Source organism: Melospiza georgiana, chromosome 1 (genome assembly GCF_028018845.1).
Source record: "Melospiza georgiana isolate bMelGeo1 chromosome 1, bMelGeo1.pri, whole genome shotgun sequence".
Classification (NCBI taxonomy): Eukaryota; Metazoa; Chordata; class Aves; order Passeriformes; family Passerellidae; genus Melospiza; species Melospiza georgiana.
Genome location: NC_080430.1, coordinates 94138088 through 94160538, shown reverse-complemented (window position 1 = coordinate 94160538; position 22451 = coordinate 94138088). Strand labels below are relative to the sequence as shown.

The window sequence follows — 22451 nt, the reverse complement described above, 5'->3', positions numbered from 1 at the left end:
GTGTACATAGGTTTTCATTAAAAAGTAGGAAAAAACCTTGTTGTTTATAGTTTTGCCTTAGTAACTTTGTAGCTAATTTATTTGGAATAATATTGAGTAAGCAAACACCATTGCCAATCATATATGAATTATTCCCCCAAATATTTGGAAACTGGAGTAACCCATTAACAGAAAAATATTCACCTGAGCTTCTGTGTTTTCTTCCTCTGATTGTTTATTGGTCTCACACCTTAAAATAGAATAAATAAAACAATCAGTTCACTGATCCAGCAAAAATGTGTAGCCAGCCAATAACTGCTAATCAGTTTAAATTCCTGCCACACTACTACTACAGTAGTTCTGATACCCTCTGAAAGAAAGGTCACATATTATTTCCTCAGAGAAATCCCAGTCATCCCAAATCATCATAAAAATTATTTATGCAGTGTGGATTTGATTTAGTGTGGTTATCTAGCACATAAGCTCTAAAACCCAGAGTTAACAAAAAAGCTTGGCATTGGTGGTAATAGCTCCAAGATTTTTGTACACATTGCAGCAAGACAAGGCTCCTAATTACAGCTGGATTTTTATCAGCACTTCAAAAACTAGCCTTTAAAAAATTCAGCTATAAAAAATTGGTGGTTTACAATGCAGTCACCAAATAATGGGCATAAAAAATATTCATATGGCAAAACATTACTGTGCCATATTTGTGCTGTTCTGCCATTACCACTACTACAGATACATTCCAACCCTTTGCAAGCCCAGGAACCAGGGCTGAGAGTGGCTGGGTGTTTCTTAAATTCACCAACACCATATGACTGCCAAGCCTAAGCCCTCTTCTGCCTTGAAATGTTTCTTAGGAATCAAAAGTTTAGTAAAAGCAGATGATGATAATATAATTTATATCGTCAGATGAGTGTTCAGAAACTTAAATACAAAGAAATGAGGAGTCATAGAAATTCTCAGGCACTGCAGAATCTTTAAGTGGAAACAAGCTGTCAATGAGGATCTGATCTTAGTTCTTTTAAGACACTATATATTGAGTTCTTATCTTCTCTAGTAGTCTCAAAAGAATAAATAAATAGTAAAGAAACAAGCTGAAGCCCTAATTTAGTTACTAACTTCCAAGTCAGTGTCTCACTGCAACACCTGGCTGTTTATAGTCACCCAGAATCCATCTGAGCCAGATTAAAAGAAAAACATTAAGTGATATTCCAAAGGAAGCTATTCTTAAAATTTAAAAGTACAGGGCTGCACAATGAAGATCAGTACCAGGCAGAAATAGACCTCAGCATATCCAGACATGGATGGCTGAGCTTTTACCCATTTCCTACTCTTCATGTTTTCACAGACTGGTTCAGATTCAGAACTGTTAGTTATTTGAAAGCCAGTAAGTAAACACAAAGATTCATAAACCTGGACTTGAATCTGGTTTCAATTTATTGTTTTCCATAATGGCTGCTCCACAGAGAGGCAAGTCTGAAAAAATGTACTTCAGGAACATGAAAATTTCTTCCTTAACAATGAACAAGCAAAAGCTGTTAGCCCTCCATGTCTGGGAGAGACACTACTGGTTAAAAGTTAGAACACATTCCAAGGGAATGCCATTAAGAAAAAACCAAGTAACTAACTTGGAACAAAAGTCCTGTGTCTGGCTTGATGCCTGTATATCCCTTTCCAAATGCCCTCCTGTGGCTCCTGGTGCTGCAGGAAGATGACCAATGCTGGAGATGTCCTCCTCACGCAAAGGCTGGCAGTTACTCACCTCACAACTCTGTTACTAGTAAGATGCTCACAAGCAGCAAGCACAGTTTCACCATTTTAGAACACAGCTGCTCCTTTGAAACACTTATTCTCCTTTGTAAAGGAGAAACCCCAACTGTTTCAACTACTACTGATTGTCTTTCCCTTCCAAAATCAGTTCACATACCACTTTAACTATCTGACACGAACCTGTGACAGAGGCAGTTTTAAACCCTGAGGAGACATACTTTTGGAACATTTTGAGCAACACATGACAACTATACTTTAAGGATAATAGTTAAATACAAGAGCCAGCTGCATCCAGAGCAAAGTCTGAGGTCACTTTACATACACCAGGTTTTCTGTCAATGACAGAAGTTTAAGGCTCAGCACAATTTCAGAAAACATGGATTTTACTATGCAAATCCAATGCAGACAATTGTCACACATAACATTTTCCTTTAAGTTAATTTAAATGGGTTTGAAGGCGGTGATTTTTTTTCTTTTACCATTCTGAATCATTGCCTTTGCTGCTTTCAATAGCATTATTAGGTTCAACTTTTTCATCTGGGTTTCCCTGTTCTTCCTGCCTTTCTTCATTCTGCTCCTGAACATTATTTTCACCTAAAACAATAAAAAGGTATGTTAAGTGATGTTTTTCCGGTGTTTAATTTTAAAAATATTCTAAACAAAGAATACTTCTAAAGACAACATCAATAAAATCTAAAGGTGGAAGTAATGTATCTTATGAAGAAGTAAAATAAAAATTAAACCTAAAAATCAGTAGAAGTAGAATGTTTTCTTCACAAACACTGGGATTATTCCTTCCTTTGCCACCGACCCCAAGGCCATCCACACAACTGTGCAAATTCACCTTTATAACTCTGTGGAAGCCATGAACAGGCACATGTAGTACATAGTTCATGCACTGGTGAAAGTTAAAAAAAACAATAAAAGAAATAATTTTTCCTCTTACCTTGCATAGGCTCTGTCAGTTCCCCATCTTTATTATCTGTTTTTTCTGCATCACTAAGGGGTGCATCCACATGCTGAACTTTAGCTTTTGAAGGGCTGTCCTCTGCACTGGGAGCTAAACAAACATGCTTGAAATGTAGCACAATGGACATTTTCTTGATAGAGGGTGGTTCTACTACTGCACTTCAATTTCACCTAGCTCTGTTTCTAGGCAATAGTACTTACAAACACCAAGAATAATTTTATTAGCATTGTTATGTGACACCATATTAAATATGAACTACAAGTCAGCAACAAAGTTTAAACAAAGTATTTTATAGCCTGGTTATAATTACATGCTTGCATCTCCTAAAAAATGTAAATACTATAAATGTAGTAGAATGCTACAAAGTCACATGCAAAATAAGACACATTAACCAACAGGTTACAGTCAAGAAATCTAATTTGAATAGGATTCAGCTTGTTTCAGACCCCTTTTCTAGATTCAAAATGGCTATTTTTCTCTTCAGAGTACAACACTGCTAACTTAGATGATCTCATTACTTCTACTGAGTTATTTTAAGGTACCACTTATATGCTAATATACATTAAAATTAAGTACATTAGTTTTAATTCAAATCTTTATTTTTCAGGTAATGCAAATCATAGCAAAGTTTAGCCATTTCCTCAACTGGCATTCAGCAATACTGTCTGTCCACCTGGACAGCACTGTACTTACAATGAGTTTTAAAACATTAACTGAGTGGGGAAATCTCAGAGATACCACATTCCTACAATTCTGTGAGTATCAATGTCTAGTAAAACAGAAAGTTTTCTATCAGAGAGAAGAGCTATAGCTGTGCTTTAAGAATTCTGTATGGATTTCTGTACTGCAAATTAACTACTAGCACAGAGCCCCAACCTGCTCCTTTTGTCCAGTTCACCAAAATGCTGGTGAGTATCTGGCACTGCAGAGACAACACTGGTCTGATTTATATCAAAGGAGGACCAAATTAGAAATTGATAATTTGCACCGCACTGAGCACACTTACATTCTTGCCATTTCCTTCTCGGTTTTGGAACACCTATAACAACCTAAAAATAAAACCCATTTATGTTAGTTATTTTGTGAATAAAATTATTTCATAGATATTTCATCAGCATTAATTTTTATTTTTCTAGGAATATATGACCAGTAGTGTAAAATACGTGTGTGTAAATCCCTCAATGGATATTCAAAAAGCCGATAAGTTAGTTACTGAGACATTTATTTACCACAAATAAATTTCTTCTAGAGCTTAGAAAATAAAAGGAAATTAAACAGCTGAATTCAGATGATATAGCAGTAAAATTAAACAAGGTTACACACAATGTGTTTAAAAGTTCCCTACATCAAAAATGGATTGCTATGGAGGTAATAAACTACCGAGAAAAAGAAAAAGGTCTACAAAATACAGATGGAAGTAAATATTTTCATATCCATGAACATAAATCTCAAGTAAAATAAACAATCTCAAGTCAAGAAGAAATTCAAGTAAGTCAAATGAAAAAGTTGCTGCCAACAGTCAGTTGATTTTCGTTTTAAGCAGAGGTTAAAAATGAAGGACAGACAGAATGGATTTGATAATCTGAAATCACTCCCTTCTACAGCATTCATTCTTGACTTGATCTTCCAATATTCCCATATTTGTTTTTTTATCAGAAAAGGGTAGGATCAGAGCAGGCTCTAATCCTTGAACCTAAGTGCGATAGCATCACACAGAATGGGAGGACACTGCCAGCTTTAACATAGGAACCTTGGGAACTCCACTTTGGAAGGAGACATCTATGCACATGAAGTAGCATTAGCTAGGGATCCTGTCAGGAAACAAGTTGATGGAGAAAACAAATTAAATGTGTACCACAAAGAACTGTGAGCACCTCATTAAGCTTGTCATGAACCAGCTGGTGGTAAGGTGAACCTCAAGAAGAAACTTCACCAATATCCTGTCCACATAAAGGTATTATAAATACCACTGCAGTGTAAGTAAGTATCAACAGAGAGCAATATGAAGATATCTCCACATGAATATGTTTCTAAGGGTCTGTCAGTTTCCCATCTTTATGGGCAGCCCCCTAAGAATTTAAGTTTATGGCACTTCTGTGATGCCACAGCACTGCTGATTATTTCATGTCAACCTGCAAATTCCCACACTTCCATCTGTACTATGAGAAATTTTACCTGGCTTCCCTGAGAATTGCCACAAGCTGCTTACAAAGCAGAAACTACTCAGAAAAATTATAAAGCCAGTTTCCTAGCAACAAAAAAAAATCTTATTTTACACACACACACAGAGCTGTGAATTGACTAAATATTAGTATATATATTCTGTGTTATTTGTGCACTCAGATAGAGAAATTTTGTCCAGAATAATCCCAGAAGAATTGCTAAAATGACAAAAAGCACCTGTAAAAAGGTTTAAAAAGTAAGATTTTCCCACCTTCCAAAGCAAATCCATCCACCATAATGGAAATTACATTTTTTTTCTTTATTAAATATAAACCTTCTATAATTCTTAAGAGAAATGTACCTGTATTTGTTTTCTTCCTTCTTTCTTCTCAATTGTTAATCCAATTTGCCTAACTCTTTTGTTTAGTTCAGAGCCTTTACCCTTGACTTCATCAGATTGTGCTATCTCTGGATAATGTTGTCTCTAGAAAATAAATGCAAGTCTTTAAGTTACACGACTCCTTCCAGATCTGGCACAGTTAATAATCATGGGAGATAAATCAACTTCTACATATACACAGCAGAACTTATTAAAATAGTTATGCACAGAATAATTTAGGGAATTGAAGCCAAATCTTCAGCCCAAAACAGGGTTGACACTGAATGCTGAACTGGTTGCGTCGGGCTTTGCCTGCTTGGGTCTAAAAACCTCTGGAGAGAGAGATTTCCCCTTTCTCTGGACAACCTGCTCCAATGCTTGACTGCCCTCATAGCAAAAACTTCTTTGTGTCATGTAGGAAAACGCCCTGCTTGAATTTATGTTCCTGCCAAGAAGCTCCAAAAAGGGTCTGGTTCTGCCTTCTTAATGACCTCCTCTGAAGTACTGGAGGGTTACTGTTAGCTCTCTCTGACACTTTTTCTTCTCCAGCCAGAAAAAACCCAATTACCTCAACTTCTCTTCATAGTACAAGTGTGCTTCAGCCCCTGACCATCTTGGCAGTTCTCCACTGGACTAGCTCAATTTCATAAATAGCCTCCTTTCTGCAGTAGCACAAAACTGAACACAATACCCTGGATATGGCCTAGCAAGGATCAAGAACTGGGGAATAATCACTTCCTTTGATCTACTGGCTGTACCCTTGTTAGTAGAGCTCAGCTTGCTGCTAGCCTTCACTGACACCAAGCTACACTACTTATCTTGAGCTTGTTATCCACCAGGCTCCTTTTTCAACAGAGCAAATTCCAGTCATTTAGTCTCCTGTCTTTTCTGCTACCCAGGGTAATCCAGCTCAGGTGCACAACTTAAAAGTTATCCTTCATGACTTATTATATTTTTATAGTATTTAAGAATTTAGGAGAGATGCAGTTAACAAGTGTAAGATTCAGAATTGCAGGAAACAGTTGCAAGTTAGCAGGAAATGCAATAGCTGAGAACATCAAAACTCAGCATGTACATCTGAATGAATGACCAGAAACAGCATGGTGTTTATGAAAGACATCACTGCAGATTCATAGCAGCACACCCAACATTAGGCCTGAAGCTACCCCAAAATACTATGTGAACTCAGCTGTCTGTGACTTTAAGATGTGTTCAACATAATACCAATTTTGAGAGACTTTTATGGGGAGTATCAAAATACTTTTCAGTATATCGCTTTCTCAGTTTTGTTACAGCCCATCCTAAGCCAAGTAAACACTCAGAGACTGGAAAGCCTAATTTCTCTAAACATATTAAAAATTATAATGTTTGAATGTTTGTGAGCTGACATGAACCTCAAGAGCTTTGTCATAAAACAAGCAACAGAACAGACATTTCTTGTCAAGCCTCAAAACAGAATAGGAGTTGGGTTTTCCCCCCACTGATTCCATGTCACTCCATCTAATAATCTGATATGTATCACATTCTCTAATATACATCATGTTCATTTATAAATACATTCCTTTTAAAGCATATGAAAGATGGAATAGTTTCTTCATTTATACTGTTCTTTTACATAAGACAAAAATCAGTCAAATATCTATTTCTAGTCTAGTTTAGGTATAGATTTCATTATTGATTGACCAAAACAGAATAAACTACACTGAGTATCAGGCAATGGACAGACATACACCTCACTGATGAGAAGAATTTTAAGTCTATTCATCACACCTGCACAATTGCAATACCAAAATTTTCACAGAAGCTCATGTAAAACCTTAAATTTTATTTTTTTAAAAATAAAAATTTGACTAATTCTCCCCTTTAATCATTGCATTAAAACAAACAAACAAAAGAACTTACCAAGTATGCCAGTCTGTGCTTGGAACCACAAACATGCATGAACATGTTACTCAGTCCTGTTTTACAGTAACATAATTGACATTCATAGAGAAAAGGAACATTGTCTTTTGTTCGGTATTCTATTATGTAATTAAGTCCTGTGTTGAAAACAAAAACCAAACAACTTAGGAAATTTCATGTTTGCTGGAACAAATCATCAGTGCTGGTTGCAAAGGAGCTGATCTTAAAGCCCTGACATATAAGGAAAAGATTACTACTGCATGTCAAGTACATCAATGAAGACTTTTGGAACCATCAGGTATTTTATCTTTTGGGTGTCTAGACTTAGAACACCAAAGGTATAAAACTGATGTTTTTAGGATGTCTTATGCTTACCACATAGTACTCAACAATTTATTTTAAAAATCCTAAAAAATAATAGCAACAATTATTTTTTAACTAATTAGAAGGGAATGTATTTTAATGAATGTCCCTAGTTGGTTTTTTCTGTCAACTCCTATCTCCCCTCCACTGGATGGGTAGTTAAATTGCAAAGAGCCACACTGATTTCTTAAGTTAAAGCTCATTTTTGTCATATCACTTTAGATTGTGTCTAGAGAATATCGTCAACTTCAGGTATCTAATCAAATATGTTCCAGGCCAAATCCAATGATTTTGTCACTGCAATTTGTCACTTCCATACCATACTAATGGGTACTCAGTACAACCATAAGGAGATTTTGTAACACATTACCTGACTTTACATTTTAAAAAGGTCATCTGTACTCTTTAAAGGTAAACATCACAAAACCAAACAATTACAGTATTAAAAGCTCTCACCAAGTGCAGGTTCTGATTCTTTACATGTATTAAGCTGGTCTTCCAGTGTCTGTCCATGAAGCTTCTCTGGCTCAAGTGGCGCTGTAAGGAATTCACATACAAGTGAATCCCTGCTCATACATGGTCCCACATCACAAATTAAGTCAGTTAATATGAAACATTATTTCCTTCAATCCTATTTCCACTCTTTCCACAGCATTTGAATTGCAAAAATTAGGTATTATTACAAATTATTACTGCAGATTGAAAGTACAATGATCAGAAATAAATTCCCAATGACCTGCTAAGATCTAGACATCACTTGTAATGTTGTACCTCAAAATTTGTTATTTCTTCCACTTTTTTTTTTTTTTTCAGGGGGGTGTGGGGAGAGGCATTAAACATTCTTACCAAAATTGGAAAGTTTCGCAGGTGTTTTCATTTTCTTCCCTAAGCAACTTTCTGTTTTAACTAAAAAAAAAAAAAAAAAAAAAAAAAACAAGAAAGAAGAAAACAAAAGTAAGAATCTGAAAGAAGTGGAAATAAAATTTTTAGTACAGTTGAAAGGACAATTTGGTAAAATAACTGACTACTTTAGAAAAAACTTTTTGAGCTTTTGCTGATAAGAGAAAACTAAACTATGTTTAGTTTTGAATGTGCGAAGAGATTTTTTTTTTCACAGATTCACGGACGATTTTGAGTTGGAAGGGACCCACAAGGATCACTGAGTCGTGTACAAGTCCCTGCTTGGGGAGTTGGTCCCCATGTACATGGTCCCACATCACAAATTAAGTCAGTTATCATGAAACATTGTCCCCCCAATCTTATTTCCACTCTTTTTAAAGCATTTGTATTGCAAAAATAAAGTATTACTACAAAATATTACTGCAGACTGAAAGTACAATGAACATAAATTAACTCCCAACGACCTCATAAGATCTGGACATCACCTGTAATATTGTACCTCAAAATTTTTTATTTCTTCCACTTCTTCTTTTTTGGGGGGAGGGAGGTTTTGGGGAAGATGTTAAACATTCTTACCAAAATCAGGAAGTTTCACAGTTGTTTTCAATTTCTTTCCTAAGGAACCTTCTGTTTTAACTAAAAAAAAAAAAAAAAAAAAAAAAAAAGAAAAAACAAAACAAAAAAAACCAACACAAAGAAGAAAACAAAAGAATCCCACAGAAGTGGAAATAAAATTGTTAGTATAAAAATAATTTGGTAAAATAACTGACTGAATACTTGAAAAAAACTCAGAGCTTCTGTTGACATGAGAAAACAGCTATGTTTAAGTTAAGTTTTGAACATGCTAAGAGATTTTATTCACAGATTCACAGACTGTTGTGAGTTGAAAGGGACCCACAAGGATCATCGAGTCCTGTTCAAGGAATGAACCCTTGACCCCGGTGTCAGTAGCACCATGCTCCAAAAGATGGACAAAAAACATTCACACTAAACAACAACAAAGTTATTTCATGTCAGGCGATTCAATGAAGCAGGCAGAGAGGAACATCAATCAAGTTCAATGTCTCTAAACATTTGAGGGCACCCAGGAATTTCAGGATATTTATTTCAGCAAGCATACAGCTGCTAAATATTTCATCACTTAAATTTCCATTACAGTCCAAACAAAAATTCTCAGATCAGGTAGGTCCAATGACTACGTCTGACTTGAACAACAACTTTCAAACAGAATTCTAGGAGCAGTGAACTGTAGAAACCTGAAAAAACATTTTGGTGCATCATGAAACCAAGTTAGAGAACAATTTCAGATGTAGTTAGACCTTCACTCCTTCTGGAACTAGACCAGTTCATCAAGACCCAGAGGAGGTTTAATGATTTATTAAACTTATTAAAAGTATTAAAAATATCTTCATTAGCTGAAGCAAATAAAACCCTTTTCAAAAACAAATGTAAAGTATATACAGTATTTTACATGCTTTAAGAAGCATAGGTTTTTAAATTATATTTTAACTTTTGAAGGTCTCTAATGTCTTGAATTCTTTAGGGTTTCTCAAAAATTTAACATAGGTGATTTTTAGTCTTCTAGCTAGTGCTTGTTAATCAACTTTGCATACCTCTTGCTCACATTACTGATTGAATAGGTAGCTATATCATAAAAAAGCACAGGATAGGTCTTAAAGAACAAGTCTTGAGAAAGTCTTGTTTTCATTTGTTTCATAAACAACTACATTGGGGTAGGGAGAAAGATGTGGGTACAGGACACAGCAGGAAGCAAAAAATCTTGCACTTACTCATGCCATGAGTTTTCAGTGCTTCTTCAACCTAAATTACCAAGTTATCAACCAAAAAATAAGAAAGGCACTTAAGAGTCAAAAAACAACAATGCATAGTTTTCATTATATAGAAGTTCAATTAATACCAACAGCATAGACTATCTCAGGTGAAAAACTACATGAAAATTAAAAAAGAAAAACATCACATTTTCTTCTGGAGATTGTCTATGATTTAAGCAATTCCATTTTCCCTTTATTAACAGCCACGTATTCTCATGTATTGTCTTTACTAGACATAAAGTTGTAACATTTTCTGACAGGACTAACGTACAAAACCACTTTCTACTTTATCATTGTAGAGAAGACAGTAAGTTAGCAAAACTAGTTAAATATCTGAAATTGTATGTTTCACCACCACAATAAAAACTAGATTTCAAGCCCCATAATGTATTGCTAAATAAATTGGTAAAATCTGACAAAAAGTGCATTCCAAAGCTGATCTTACCGTCCTGTGTTTTGCTCCAAGGAAATGAGTCTGCAAGTTTAGTGCAGAAGAACACCAGATTTTGCAAATCTAGATGAAAGAGAAGAATTTCTAGCATTGCACACAGACCAAGACAAATAAAATACCACTCGTATCAAAACAGATCTGCTATCAAATTGTTGGTATAGCTTAAGTTCTACAAAAGTACTAGCACTTCAAAGACAAACTAGAGCAATAAACTAGATAAATTCCTGAAACTGAATATTTTAAGGCTTCAAGACCACTAAAAGACAGTGAAACGGACCAGAGTCTCCACATCACGTGAGAATTTCAGATGCTCCAGAACTCTGCCATTATCTCATAACACTTTCTGTGTGGGCATGTGTGGATAAGTGAAGGCGGATCCAAGACCTTCCTCACACACTCTAGGGAAGGGAGAGCCACAGGCAGGGCATTAATTGTGACAAGCCATGACACCTACCTGAGGTGAGCCTGTTCCCCTCAGTGCTGCATCCACACTTACTCTGATCAGCTCAGGGCCTGCCTCACTCCCTTTGGAAAACTTCCCTATCACAGCTGGCTTATGCCTGGGTCAGTTCAAAACGGGAGCAGATTAAGTTTAAATTCACGTGAATGAACAGCAGCAGCCCAAATATTTTCTTCTCCTCTTAAAATCCCAGTGTGCTTTAAAAAAACAGCAATAAACCTGACAACTAGGGAAATCAGGATTTTTTCTTCTGAGCAGGATCTACACTTAATCACCCACTAAGAACAATGCTTTTATTTAGAAACATAATATTATTCATTTTAATAAGCGATTCTTGACACACAGCCAAGTCAAACATGACAAAGTCACCAAAACAAGTTCAGGTCCAGTGCTATTTACCAAGCTTGCTCGAGAGAAAAAAAATAATATTCACACTTGGTTTAGGTACAACTTCTAAAGTGAATACTTACATTGCAGTAAAAGGGGTTTATTTGCTTCTTTATTTCACTTTCAGGGTCCATATTCAGTCTTTAGATGATAAAAAAAAAAACTCTAGGAAAACTGCAGAAAGATTGCAAACTGTTGTTTGAGCTTCACAAAATTATTTACATTTTTGTTCCTCTATATGAGGGTTGGGCACATTCCAGCTTTATTTTGCGTCTCGCCTTGAGTTATATTCGACCTTTAACTTCCCAGGCTAATGATCCTATTTTCAACTCGAGAGCAAAACTACAGCATGGAAAGAAACAATTGTTCTCCGCGAGCTTCCCTCGGGAAACATTAACGTCACCAAAAGATTACGCAGAACAAAAACTAATGAAACAAAAATTAATGAAACAAAAACTAATCCGGGGCATTTCAAGCTTCCCCCTTCTTTCCTGGGACAGGACTGTGCGCACGGGCTGGGACAGATGACACAGACAGCGGGACCGGCCAGCTGGCAGCGCCGGGGGTGTGCCTGGGGAACAGGCGGCACAGGCGGGGTTCGGCAAGGACACGCTCCCGCCCGGCCCGCGGCGGCCAAGGAAAGGGGGAGGAAGTAAAGGAGGGAGAGAGGGAGGGAATGGAGCGAAGGAAGGGAAGCAGGAAGGCCCCGAAGCTCCGAACCGCACGCCAGGAGCGGCGCAGGCGGCAGAGCGCCCTTCCCGGCACTTCCAGTCCCGCCGGAGCGGACACAGACGCTGCTCCCGCCGGAGCCGGCAGAGCGCCGGGCCGCCGCTGCCCACAACTCACCGGCGGGCCGGGCAGCGTCCGGAGCCCGGAGGAGCTGAGGGCGCTCCCTGGTGCCGCACCGGCACCTGCCACCGACCCGCTCGCTGGCGGGAGCTGCGCCACGCCGGGCGCGATGAGGCACGGAGGGGTGGCGGGAGCCCGGCCGGGCCGGGTACGGCACTGCGCGGTGCCGGCGGGCGGGGACGGGAACGGGATCGGGAACGGGAGCGGGAACGGGAGCGGGGCGGCCGCGGCAGCTCCCGGCTCTTCCCGCGGCCGCCGCTGGGGGCGCTGGCGCGCAGGCGCGTGGGCCGCCGGGCGCTGTCGGAGGTAAAGCCCGAGCTGGGTCCGCGGCCGCCGCACCGGGGCGGGGATCGGGGATTCCCTGCTCCGCTCCGGGGCCCCGGGATCGGGATACGGATGGGCACGCCGCGCTAGGGACGTGTGTCCCGGGAACTCGGGCTGTGTCCGGTGCTGGAGGAGCTGCCCACCCTCTTCCTGGTGGCCGCCGGGTGTTCGCACGCCGCTCCCCACAACACACACACGCGCATTTCCCGCGGCCGCCTCCGACAGCTCCGCCGCACCTGCGGGCGCGGGATCGCCCGGGCCGGGTGTCCCCGCGGCACACGGCGGTGTCCCCGTTGCACACGGCGATGTCCCCTGCGGGAGAGGCCGGCGCCGCGGCGGGCGGGAATCCAGCGCGGGGTTTGCGGGGAGCTGGAGGGAGCGGTGTCGGCGGCCTGCGGGCGGGGAGCTGAGGGAGGCGGGGAAGCAGGGAGGGAGCGAGGGAGGGAAGGAAGGAGGCGAGAGGCGCTTTGTTACGAGGAGCCGCGGGGCCGCAGGGTGGGGTTGTCCCCGCTGCCGGCGCTGGTCCCCGCGGGCGCTGGGTGCCAGCGGCCGAGCCCCCCCCGCCGCCGCGGCTGATGCGCCCGCATCGCGCCGCAGCCCCCGCGCCCGCACGGCGGGGAGCGGCCGCCTTTGTGCTGCCCGGACCCGCTCTCCGTCCTCCTGCAGGCAGAAGAGGAGCTAGCGAGGAGATTAGAAAAAGCCCACCAAGCTCGAGTTAATGTTTGAGAAGTTCGGGTGCGGGAGAGTCTGGTAGGATTCCTGTATTGTGCCTATTTTTGGTGGATTTCAGGCAGTCGTTCGGAATAACAACCTGCGTCCATTACCTTGCTTGCGGGAAGTGCTTTGGATGTCCTCCCATAGGTAGCGGGATGACCCGCTTAAAATCTGTGTATATCTATAGTGTAATGTGGTGCCGGTACATATATATATTAATACATTGCCGTGTATAACTATATAAAATGTGACAGGAAACATTTGGGTAAATTACTGTGAATTTTACTAATAGATGATCTTGTTTGTTTGCTGGATGATCCATTATAACTATTTATTTTGTATTAAAGCGTAGGGGGAAGCACCCAAGGAGGTGGGATTTTTAAAAATCTGTTTAAAACACGTTGTCTGTATAGATCTCATTCATATTTGCAATGTGCTCTTAATTACCTAGTGATTTCAAGTCTCAAGGTAGGCAGGGTCAGGCCTGGAACACTGATGGAAGCGTGGTGAGGAAAACCAAGGAAACATTTGAGGAAGAAGAACACTGTTTACTGCTGCTTCTGTCATTCAAATGAAAGACAAACCTGTTGTGGCTAGTTTGGGTCATTGCATTTCCATGCCTTTCTTTCGTCCTCAAGCACTGGATGAAAAGGACAGAATTGTGATTGATTTCCAGTGTTGTTAATTACTGGTTATATTTAGAGCTTCACCTGCAATTGAAGTTAGAAACATACATTTTATTTTTATCAATCTTTGAATATTTCTGGTAGTAATTCTGTTGGCACTGGTCAGTGCATTTCATTTTCACCCCATAAGTGATCACAGTTTGCTAACAAACTCTTTTCTTTGGGTTTGGTTAGTGTAATCTTTTTAACCTTTGGGATAAGTCTTCCACCATAACTTTTTCCCTGCATTTTCTTGTGCCTAAAAAAACATTTCATGGACTACAAATGCTCACACATGCCAACTTAAACCGATTTTTTTTCCCTTTTACTGTGCTTCTTTGCAACTGATTGGAGCTTGGGTGTCTGTTTAGATGTGTGCAAGCAAACTGATGCATGTGTGTGACATATTTATGAACAGATGTGCTTTTCCTAACTTCTGTAATTTTTTTTCCAAGCTACTCTTCGAGCAGATCACATCACATTTCCTGTAGCCTTTAAAAGAAGAATGCTGCACAACATTTCACAGTAAAGATGAGGAGCTGAGAGATGCTTCTGTTATCTTAAAGCTATAGAGGTTTGTGTGAGAGGACAAATGCTTAGGACACTGCTTTAAGGCAAGTTGTGAATTGAGTCATGCCAGGGGAAGATATTTAGGATAAAAGGCTTTCTTGCTGTATGTGTCTTGGAGCCTAGGCACCTGTAAGAGTGGGAGAAGCTTTCCAGTCTTTGTTTCTTAGAATTTACTCTGCAGCTGTCCTCATGTGCCCACACAAATCAATCCAGTTTATGAGATGAGCTATGCACAATAAACTACTTTTATTTCAGCACAGATTCCTGCTAAAATATATCCCAGGCATATGTCCTGGAAGGACTGTTTAGCCTCAAAATGGAAATTCTGTGGGCTTGTGAGTCCTTTCTCATATTCTGCAGAGGAGCCAGTGGGCTGCAAGAAGGTGAATAATATGCATAAAGAAAAAAGAGGTGAATATAAATACATGGTGGTGTTCTGACACAACTTCTTGCTATTCTAACTTGTCCTGACATCTCAGAGAGCTTTCTTGTTCACCTCATTGCAAATGGGCTTTAATACATTGAAGAAAGTAGGTTAAGCATGTAAGATCTTGAGAAGAGTCTTCCAAAACTCTTTTATTCTATGTATTAGACTGCTCACACCAGTTCTTGAGTTCCTTTAGGCATCCTAGATCATAATCCTGGGTTCTTCACAGAAAGAAAGGACACAAGTGCAATGTGTCTGTTTAGGAAACAATTACTAGGAATGTGATTAGTGGAAGGAAAGCCCAATATATTCTTCTCAGAGTAGGACTTATCTTTCCATTCTTTAATGTTTAGAATTTGAACTTACAGCTGGGGATCTCAGAAGCTCCAACAGTCAAAATAATAGAAGTAAATGATAATGTGGTATGAAAATTATACTTAAATTTGCTCCATCTATGAAAGATGAGCTTTTATTCTAGTACATATTGTGTTAATATATCAGAAGTCATATTTGTAAATGTTTTAGATATTTAGTGACATCAGCTGATCGCTGATTTACTGACCCAGCTGATGGCTAGTCTGTGGAGCTAGATATTTAGCACCTGGAATCCTAGTAACATTGTTTAACTTTTTGAATGTACTCTCCAAAGTTCTGAAAATCCTGGTTTTCTAAATAAAGGGATTTTCTAAACATAAACATGTAGTGATTTTTTTCATTTGAGGTTCTCTCACCTTTTCAAAATTAGAAGATTTCCATGTATCAGCAGATGGTAGAATCAGTTCTTTCTGATCACATGGAGTGATCATGGCTTTTCAGGATCATAAGGTATTGGAACTCACAACTTGCTGATGGGACTGTATTTCATCCCATTCCTTGGTGGAATTGAGATTAAGATACAGAACCAATGTTTAGTCCCAAGAATTTCATTTCAGCCTCTGTCCAAAGCAACTGAATGGTTTGGAATGGTGCAATAAGTATGGAAGTAAAATGGATTAGTAGATACACTCTATTCCATTCTAGGTCTATTTTATCTTACATGTTTTCAGAGTGGTTTCATGAAGTGAACTTGCCAGTTTTCAGTATCTTTGCTAGGATGTCAATTTCCTAACTACTTTTTTTTTTTTTTCTCCTAATTTGCGTTTTATTTGAGGAATTCCTGAAGCAGCTGTACACCTCCATTAGACCTATATATTGTAATGACTGGTATGCAATGAAAGAAGTTTCTTTACTTACACCTAGTTTGTTCTTTGGGTTTATAGCTGTTTAAGAGTTCCTGTCACCAATGTGGGGGGTGACTTAAGTTTTCACAGGCCATAAAAAATAACTTGACACAGTGTGACAGAGGAAATACTGGATCAAGAAACTGTCTTCCTTAAACTCAGCCACCCAACTCTCTTCCTTCTTCCTCCTTTTGCTTTCATGTAAAATAAACTAGCTCTTCTATGAGCAGTAGCACTATTGCATTTTGTTTTCCTATGGATCTCTCCCTTAGTCCCCTAGATCCTGTTTGCTGCAAAAACTTCAGCTCTCCCATGTCCTTGTGGCACCAGGATTTGGTAAGAGAGCAGGACTGTGTCTATGCAGGACCCACATAGGTGCCCGGAAATAACCCAGACAAGCACTGACAGAAGGTACAAACCAAGTGTTTGCTCCTTTTTCAGTAGGGATACAACTTAGCTGCTGACTTGACCTAGACTGTTACTGGCTTCTGTTCACTTTGCTTCAGTTTTGCTATTCCAGGCTTTTTTCCACTGTGTCCCCTGTTCTTTGACTCCTTTGTTTTGCTGGCATCATGGTTTAACCCCAGCCAGCAACCAAGTACTGTGCAGCTGCTTGCTCACCCCTTGCCCACAGTGGGGTGGGGAGGAGAGTCAGAAAAAAAGGTAAAACTTGTGGGTTGAGATAAGAACAGCTTAATAATTGAAGCAACATAAAATATAGTAACAATAATAATACTTGTAGTGAAAAAGAGAGAGTGGGAGATAAAGAGAGAGAAAGAGAGGAAGAAAACTCAAGAGGAAAAAAATGATGCACTATACAATTGCTCACCACTTGCAGGTCTCGGCCAACTCCCTCCTCATTTATACACTGAATGTGACATTTTATGGTATGGAATATCCCTTTAGCCAGTTTGGATCAGCTGCCTTGGCTGTGCTCCTTCTGAGCTTCTTGTGCACCTGCTCTCTGGCAGAGCATGGGGAACTGAAAATTCTTGACTTGGAATGAGCATCAACTAAAACATCCATGTGTTATCAGCATTATTCTCTCTAAATCCAAAATACAGCACTGTACCAGCCTCCAGGAAGAAAATGAGCTCTGTCCCTGCTGAAACCAGGACAGCTGGGCTTTGCCATATTTTATACTGTTTTTATGTCAGGTTTAGGTTTTCATTGCGATATGGTCTTGTCTGTTAGCTTTCTTTATAAATATAAGTAGTTACCTTTACTGAAAGAGATGGGAATAACTGTAAGTACTAAGATGTTTGGAGGAAAGGAATTACAAGGATGGCACAAAGTCCTAGTAGAGTGGAGTTAAGGAAAAATATGTTGACAAGAGGAAACCTGATGGTGATATCTAGTGCACCATCAAGGAACGTTATGAGAGAAGTAGTAGAAACAATAGGCAAAAGACTAGAAATTTCATTTTGGGAAAGTCCTAGACTGTTGGGAATATGAACCAATTGTCTTATAAATGTATCACTGGGTTTAATAATTAAAAACAAAAGAAATGAGAGCTAGGCAGCATTTCTGCCCAAAATCTAAAAGTAATTTGGGCTACACAGTTACAGCAGAAATGAAGGGGGAGAAAAGTGTGAAAAGATAGAAGAAGCAAAAATAAAATATATTTCACAGCCGCATGTTGTTAACTCTTTCCTATTGACTACGTAAGTGCTGGGCTTCAGAAGAGAGGTGGTTGCTGACATGGTGTAAGTGTATAGCAATGACTGTGTTAAGGCCAAAACCCTTTTCAGCCTGTTTGTTGGCTCCTGAGTGACCAGCAGCACAAGTGGAAGGAAGTACCACGCGTGCAGGGCCATCAGTCAAGGTTGAAGGACCTGTGCCTTCCAAGTGGTTGGTTTCTGTTGTTATTTCTTGTCTCCTTGCAACTCTTGCTGCCTCTCCATATTGTAATACAGGTCAGGATCCTGATGCCTGTTGGGTATCAGCCAGGAAGGCATGGCATGGGGGAGAACAGAGCTAACAGGTCTTTAAAAGGACAACTTCTTGCTATCATTGCTCATACATCTTTCAAATATTGGAGAGAGATAGGAGAAATTATTATACACAATCAGCAAGCAAAGAAGAGGGTATTTTGTATACAAAAAAAACCCAAAAAAAACCCAGACATGCTGAAGGTGGTTTCAGACATAAACCTGAAGCTAACGAGGGCTGAGTTTTGAAATTTGTTCCTAACTTGAGGGCTTGGAAAACTTTCTGGGAGTGAAAAAGTGCAATGAACAGGAAAACAAGATATTGAGAGCAAGTTACTAAGTAAATACTGAATATTTTGTATCCAGACAAATTGTAACAAATTGTAAGACAACTATTCATTATAGTATACTTCTGGCGCTGTGCATCCACCAAAGTGGCAACACAAACCAGCATGTAATTTTATTTTATCTTACCTGATCATTCCATTATGCACTCTAGAACTATTCACAAGCTATTCTAGAAAACAAAATTGTTCAGAATCCTGATACTGCAACCAGTTCTAACTTATGTTTATTTTGTTTTTTTCTTTTTTTTTCTTTCATTGTTGTTTTTGTAGGAATTTTGGCTTCTTGGAGAAACAGTAGAAAATGCAAAACGAAATAATAAAGCCTGCTAAGTACTTCTCAGAAGTGGAGAAGAGTGTGCTGCTTGCATTAGTTGAAAAATACAAATACGTGCTGGAATGTAAAAAAAGCGATGCGAGAACTATTGCTCTGAAACAACGCACCTGGCAAGCTCTGGCTCATGAATATAACTCACAGCCCAGTGTATCACTGCGAGACTTCAAACAGTTAAAGAAATGCTGGGAAAATATCAAGGCACGGACAAAAAAGATAATGGCACATGAGAGGCGGGAGAAGGTAAAAAGAAGTATTAGTCCACTTATAAATACTCACATCGTAGGGAAGGAGAAGATTGGAAGCATAATGCCTGAGCAAATGTACTTTTTGCAGAGCCCACCAGAAGAAGACTCTGAATATCAGCCTGATGCTTCTAGTCAAGGTATAAATGTTGCTGTAATGATGCAAGCAGTATTGTTTTGAATGTGATTTTGCCAGTGATTCTTTTTCAAATCTCTCCACTTAGCCGTGACTGCTGGATATAAAAAGTAATTTCAGAGCTATGATATTACAGGCTGTGTGTATTTCCCAAGGCCTACAGGAGTTAAATGGGTGTGAGGTTTTTTACAGATTTTTTTCATCTGTTTTTGACATATCTGCTGCTTTGTGGCAAGCATCACAGTTGCTATCATGCTGGCTTTCCAGAGGACAGTCCCAAGGATATCGTTACAATTTTTAAAGTATCATTTTGCTGGTTTAAAAAAAAACCAAACAAAAACTACCAGCAGCAAATTGATACACAATTGCCTGCTGCAAGAGTTCCCAGTGGTCTTTCCTCCTTTGTTTCCAAGAACTAAAAAGAGTATGTGGAGCCATATTTCATGCTACACTCCACACTGGAGAATGGCCTTTCTGAAAAAGTTCAGTACTACATTCTTCTTTGTTTGGCAAGCATACTCAGAAGGAATAATTCAATACCAGGAGGGAGGGTGGCTACAAGTTTCTTGCAAATTTTATTATGTCTCACACAGGATCTCACACAGAAGACTGTTCTTGCTCAAAAGACAACAGCAGCTACATTGTTAGATAACATTCTTAGAATGTCTCTTTCATAATTGTATTTACCATAACTGGTCATTTGGATTTGGATAGGAATGTATTTTGAGACCCTTATTTGCAGTGGTAACTATTCTGTTCCCTGCATAGTCTCTTTTATTTCAGAAGAATTGGTAGAGCCTTCTCAAAGTTAGAATAATGTGATTTTTTCTTAAAAATATACACCCCTGTATTTACAACATCTGCAGCAGAGATAAGGAAAGAATAAAAAGTGCTCTTCCTACTATTTCCTCAATCTTTTGATATTCATGTTGACACAGCTTCACCTGACACTCAGATCTTTCAGAAAATATTGCAAGTCACATATGGATTTAGCTTAAATGGCTGCATTAAGGTTTAGCTCCAGGCTCAGCCACCTAAATTTAGGTGTCCACTTACAAGTGTCTGCATTCACTTTAGTCTTTTGAACTCTCACTATAGCCTTGGAGGTCTTTCAACAGAGCCCCAAGTGGTTCTGTTCAGCCCATAATGCCCTTAGTATTCTGCAGCAGAACTGCATTATGTAGTGGCTGCTGTGCTTTGCTACTGGAGCACAAGTTTTATATGCACATGTCAATAACTTATATTATCACATTTCTGTTTCTTGAATGAAGAAAAGAATACTATAACACTTTTTCTTCTTTTTGTTTGCAGAGTCATTTGTTGTGTCCAACAGAGAACTTTGTGATGAAGACAAAGATCTGGTACATTTTCCAGTATGCGAAGGCACCTCCCAGCCTGAGCCTTCGTGTTCTGATGTCAGAATAGCAGCAGATAAGAACTACAGAAGTAAAGCATCTCAGGAAAGTGCTCTGAAAAAGATGCATGAGGAAGAACATCATCAGCAAATGTCGATTTTGCAACTTCAGTTAATCCAAATGAATGAAGTTCATGTGGCAAAGATTCAGCAAATAGAAAGAGAGTGTGAGATGGCTGAAGAGGAACACAGGATAAAAATGGAAGTGCTAAATAAAAAGAAAATGTATTGGGAGAGAAAACTGCAGACCATTACAAAAGAATGGCCTGTATCATCCTATAACAGACCCTTTCCTAATTCACCTTAGAACATAGAAGGGCAGAGAGTCAGTCTGATTTAGCACATTTATGAGTAACACGCACTGGAAAGAGGGTTTCCTACTGTGAATGTACAGTGACAGGATAGGTGCCTGGCTGATAGTGAACACACTATAACTCTTAATGTTTTGGGAAACAGTGGTATAGTTCACCAAGAGGAAAACTCTATTGTTTATTTGTAGGTAGTTCTGATTTGTTTAACTCACACACATGCACAGTGTTCTAAAATGTGAACATATTTTTTCCTCTCAGAACACCCTTGATCCTTGTGAAGTTTAAGGTACTCTGGGTATTCTTACATTGGGAATTCATAAGAAAACTTAACAGCTTTAAACATCAGGCTGTAGTGTTTGATTTCTTTCTCTTCCTATCTGCCATTTCTCACATGAAGGCAAGGGTTGGAGTTGCTCTCTGCTATTGAGACAAAAGGTGATGGACAGCTATTAGTTGGATCATTATGCTGAAGCTTAGGGAAAATAAACTGGTTAATACAGTCCATAACTTATTTTTCATAGAAGATGTGAAAATGAAGGATGTAGCAAGAGGGCCACTGTAGTAATAGACCTCTCCTGAAGAACAGTAATGGCTGGCTGACTGAGAGGATGGTTGTGGAATGGCCCTCCAGTTGTTTGAGCCTTGACACTTGTGAAGTCAAAAAGAAGGTGACATCTTCCTCAAAAACCACTGTGCTTTTTCTTTCATTTCTAGGTCCATCTTGTATTGAAGTAGAATACCCAAGCAGGAGGCTCAAATGCTTCTGCCAGCACTGTGTGCTGCTCTCCTGAAGTCATTCTGAGGGGAAGAGCTTTTTAAGAATTCACAAAGCTCTCAAAATGCAGTGAGCCAGCCAGTCATTGGCAGTCTCCCTCTATTTTCCTATGCAATACTTGATGGTGTAGCAGCTAGCTTGATTATTTCTCCTTAGCTAGAAGAAAAGACTAAGACTCACCCTCTTTTCCTTCTCGTAGGGTGGAAAGCAGTTCAAGGGAATCATTCCTGTCTTGAAGCACTGTTCTGTTTTGTTTTGTTCTGTCCTGTGTGTTATGGTGGTGTGTTTCTTGCCTTTGCTGTCAGTGAGGGGTGATGGACATGATTTGTATGAAGGCATTCACATGAAAGTCCCCACAGATTTTGGATGTCCAGAATGATAGATAGTAGGAAAGCACAAATGAAAATAATCTTTACTCTGGCAATCATTTATTCTAGTGGGGCAAGAGTTAAGAAAATGTGAAACGCAGAACCCTGCAAGAATTCATAAGAACTTCTGGTGTTTGAAAACTTGTTTTACAGGAAGGTGTACAACCATCATTTGAAGCAGTGAGAAAAATGAACAAAACCATAAATTTTCATTGAAAAATCTGAGTATCACATTATTCAATAAAGTATTTTCAGATCATGA

General features: G+C 39.4%; 2 protein-coding genes across 4 annotated transcripts in view; one reads left to right on the top strand and one right to left on the bottom strand.

The window, feature by feature from the left end:
* LOC131089901 (uncharacterized) overlaps nt 1-13029 on the bottom strand; it is a 21063-nt gene extending 8034 nt beyond the window's left edge. Inside the window, exons 1-13 of one of the 2 annotated variants that reach the window (XM_058035034.1) lie at nt 12972-13029; nt 11646-11725; nt 10710-10778; nt 10223-10253; nt 9009-9068; nt 8379-8438; nt 7989-8069; nt 7170-7306; nt 5250-5372; nt 3732-3774; nt 2702-2815; nt 2235-2349; nt 184-229 (exon numbers count right to left, since the gene is read on the bottom strand). In XM_058035034.1, the coding sequence (XP_057891017.1) occupies nt 184-229; nt 2235-2349; nt 2702-2815; nt 3732-3774; nt 5250-5372; nt 7170-7306; nt 7989-8069; nt 8379-8438; nt 9009-9068; nt 10223-10253; nt 10710-10778; nt 11646-11696 (930 nt within the window). In that variant the 5' untranslated portion in view covers nt 11697-11725; nt 12972-13029. Of the gene's footprint in view, nt 1-183; nt 230-2234; nt 2350-2701; nt 2816-3731; nt 3775-5249; nt 5373-7169; nt 7307-7988; nt 8070-8378; nt 8439-9008; nt 9069-10222; nt 10254-10709; nt 10779-11645; nt 11726-12408; nt 12590-12971 lie in introns of those variants that run through there. The other variant, XM_058034949.1, reaches the window with a different exon arrangement.
* MSANTD3 (Myb/SANT DNA binding domain containing 3) lies at nt 12699-22451 on the top strand. Of its 2 annotated transcripts, none has more exons than XM_058035231.1 (3): nt 12699-12717; nt 18880-19325; nt 20633-22451. In XM_058035231.1, exons 2-3 carry the CDS (start codon nt 18911-18913, stop codon nt 21040-21042), a joined length of 825 nt encoding a protein of 274 aa, XP_057891214.1. In that variant the 5' UTR covers nt 12699-12717; nt 18880-18910; the 3' UTR covers nt 21043-22451. The 2 variants fall into 2 exon arrangements, with proteins under 2 accessions (XP_057891214.1, XP_057891131.1); XM_058035148.1 differs by lacking the exon at nt 12699-12717 and adding an exon at nt 13348-13485.

Bases quoted from the DNA above. Each gene is read 5' to 3' on its own strand.
- MSANTD3 (XM_058035231.1), top strand. From the start codon at position 18,911: ATGCAAAACGAAATAATAAAGCCTGCTAAGTACTTCTCAGAAGTGGAG. The intron at 19,326-20,632 runs GTATAAATGTTG...TTTTGTTTGCAG, and splicing joins GCCTGATGCTTCTAGTCAAG to AGTCATTTGTTGTGTCCAAC.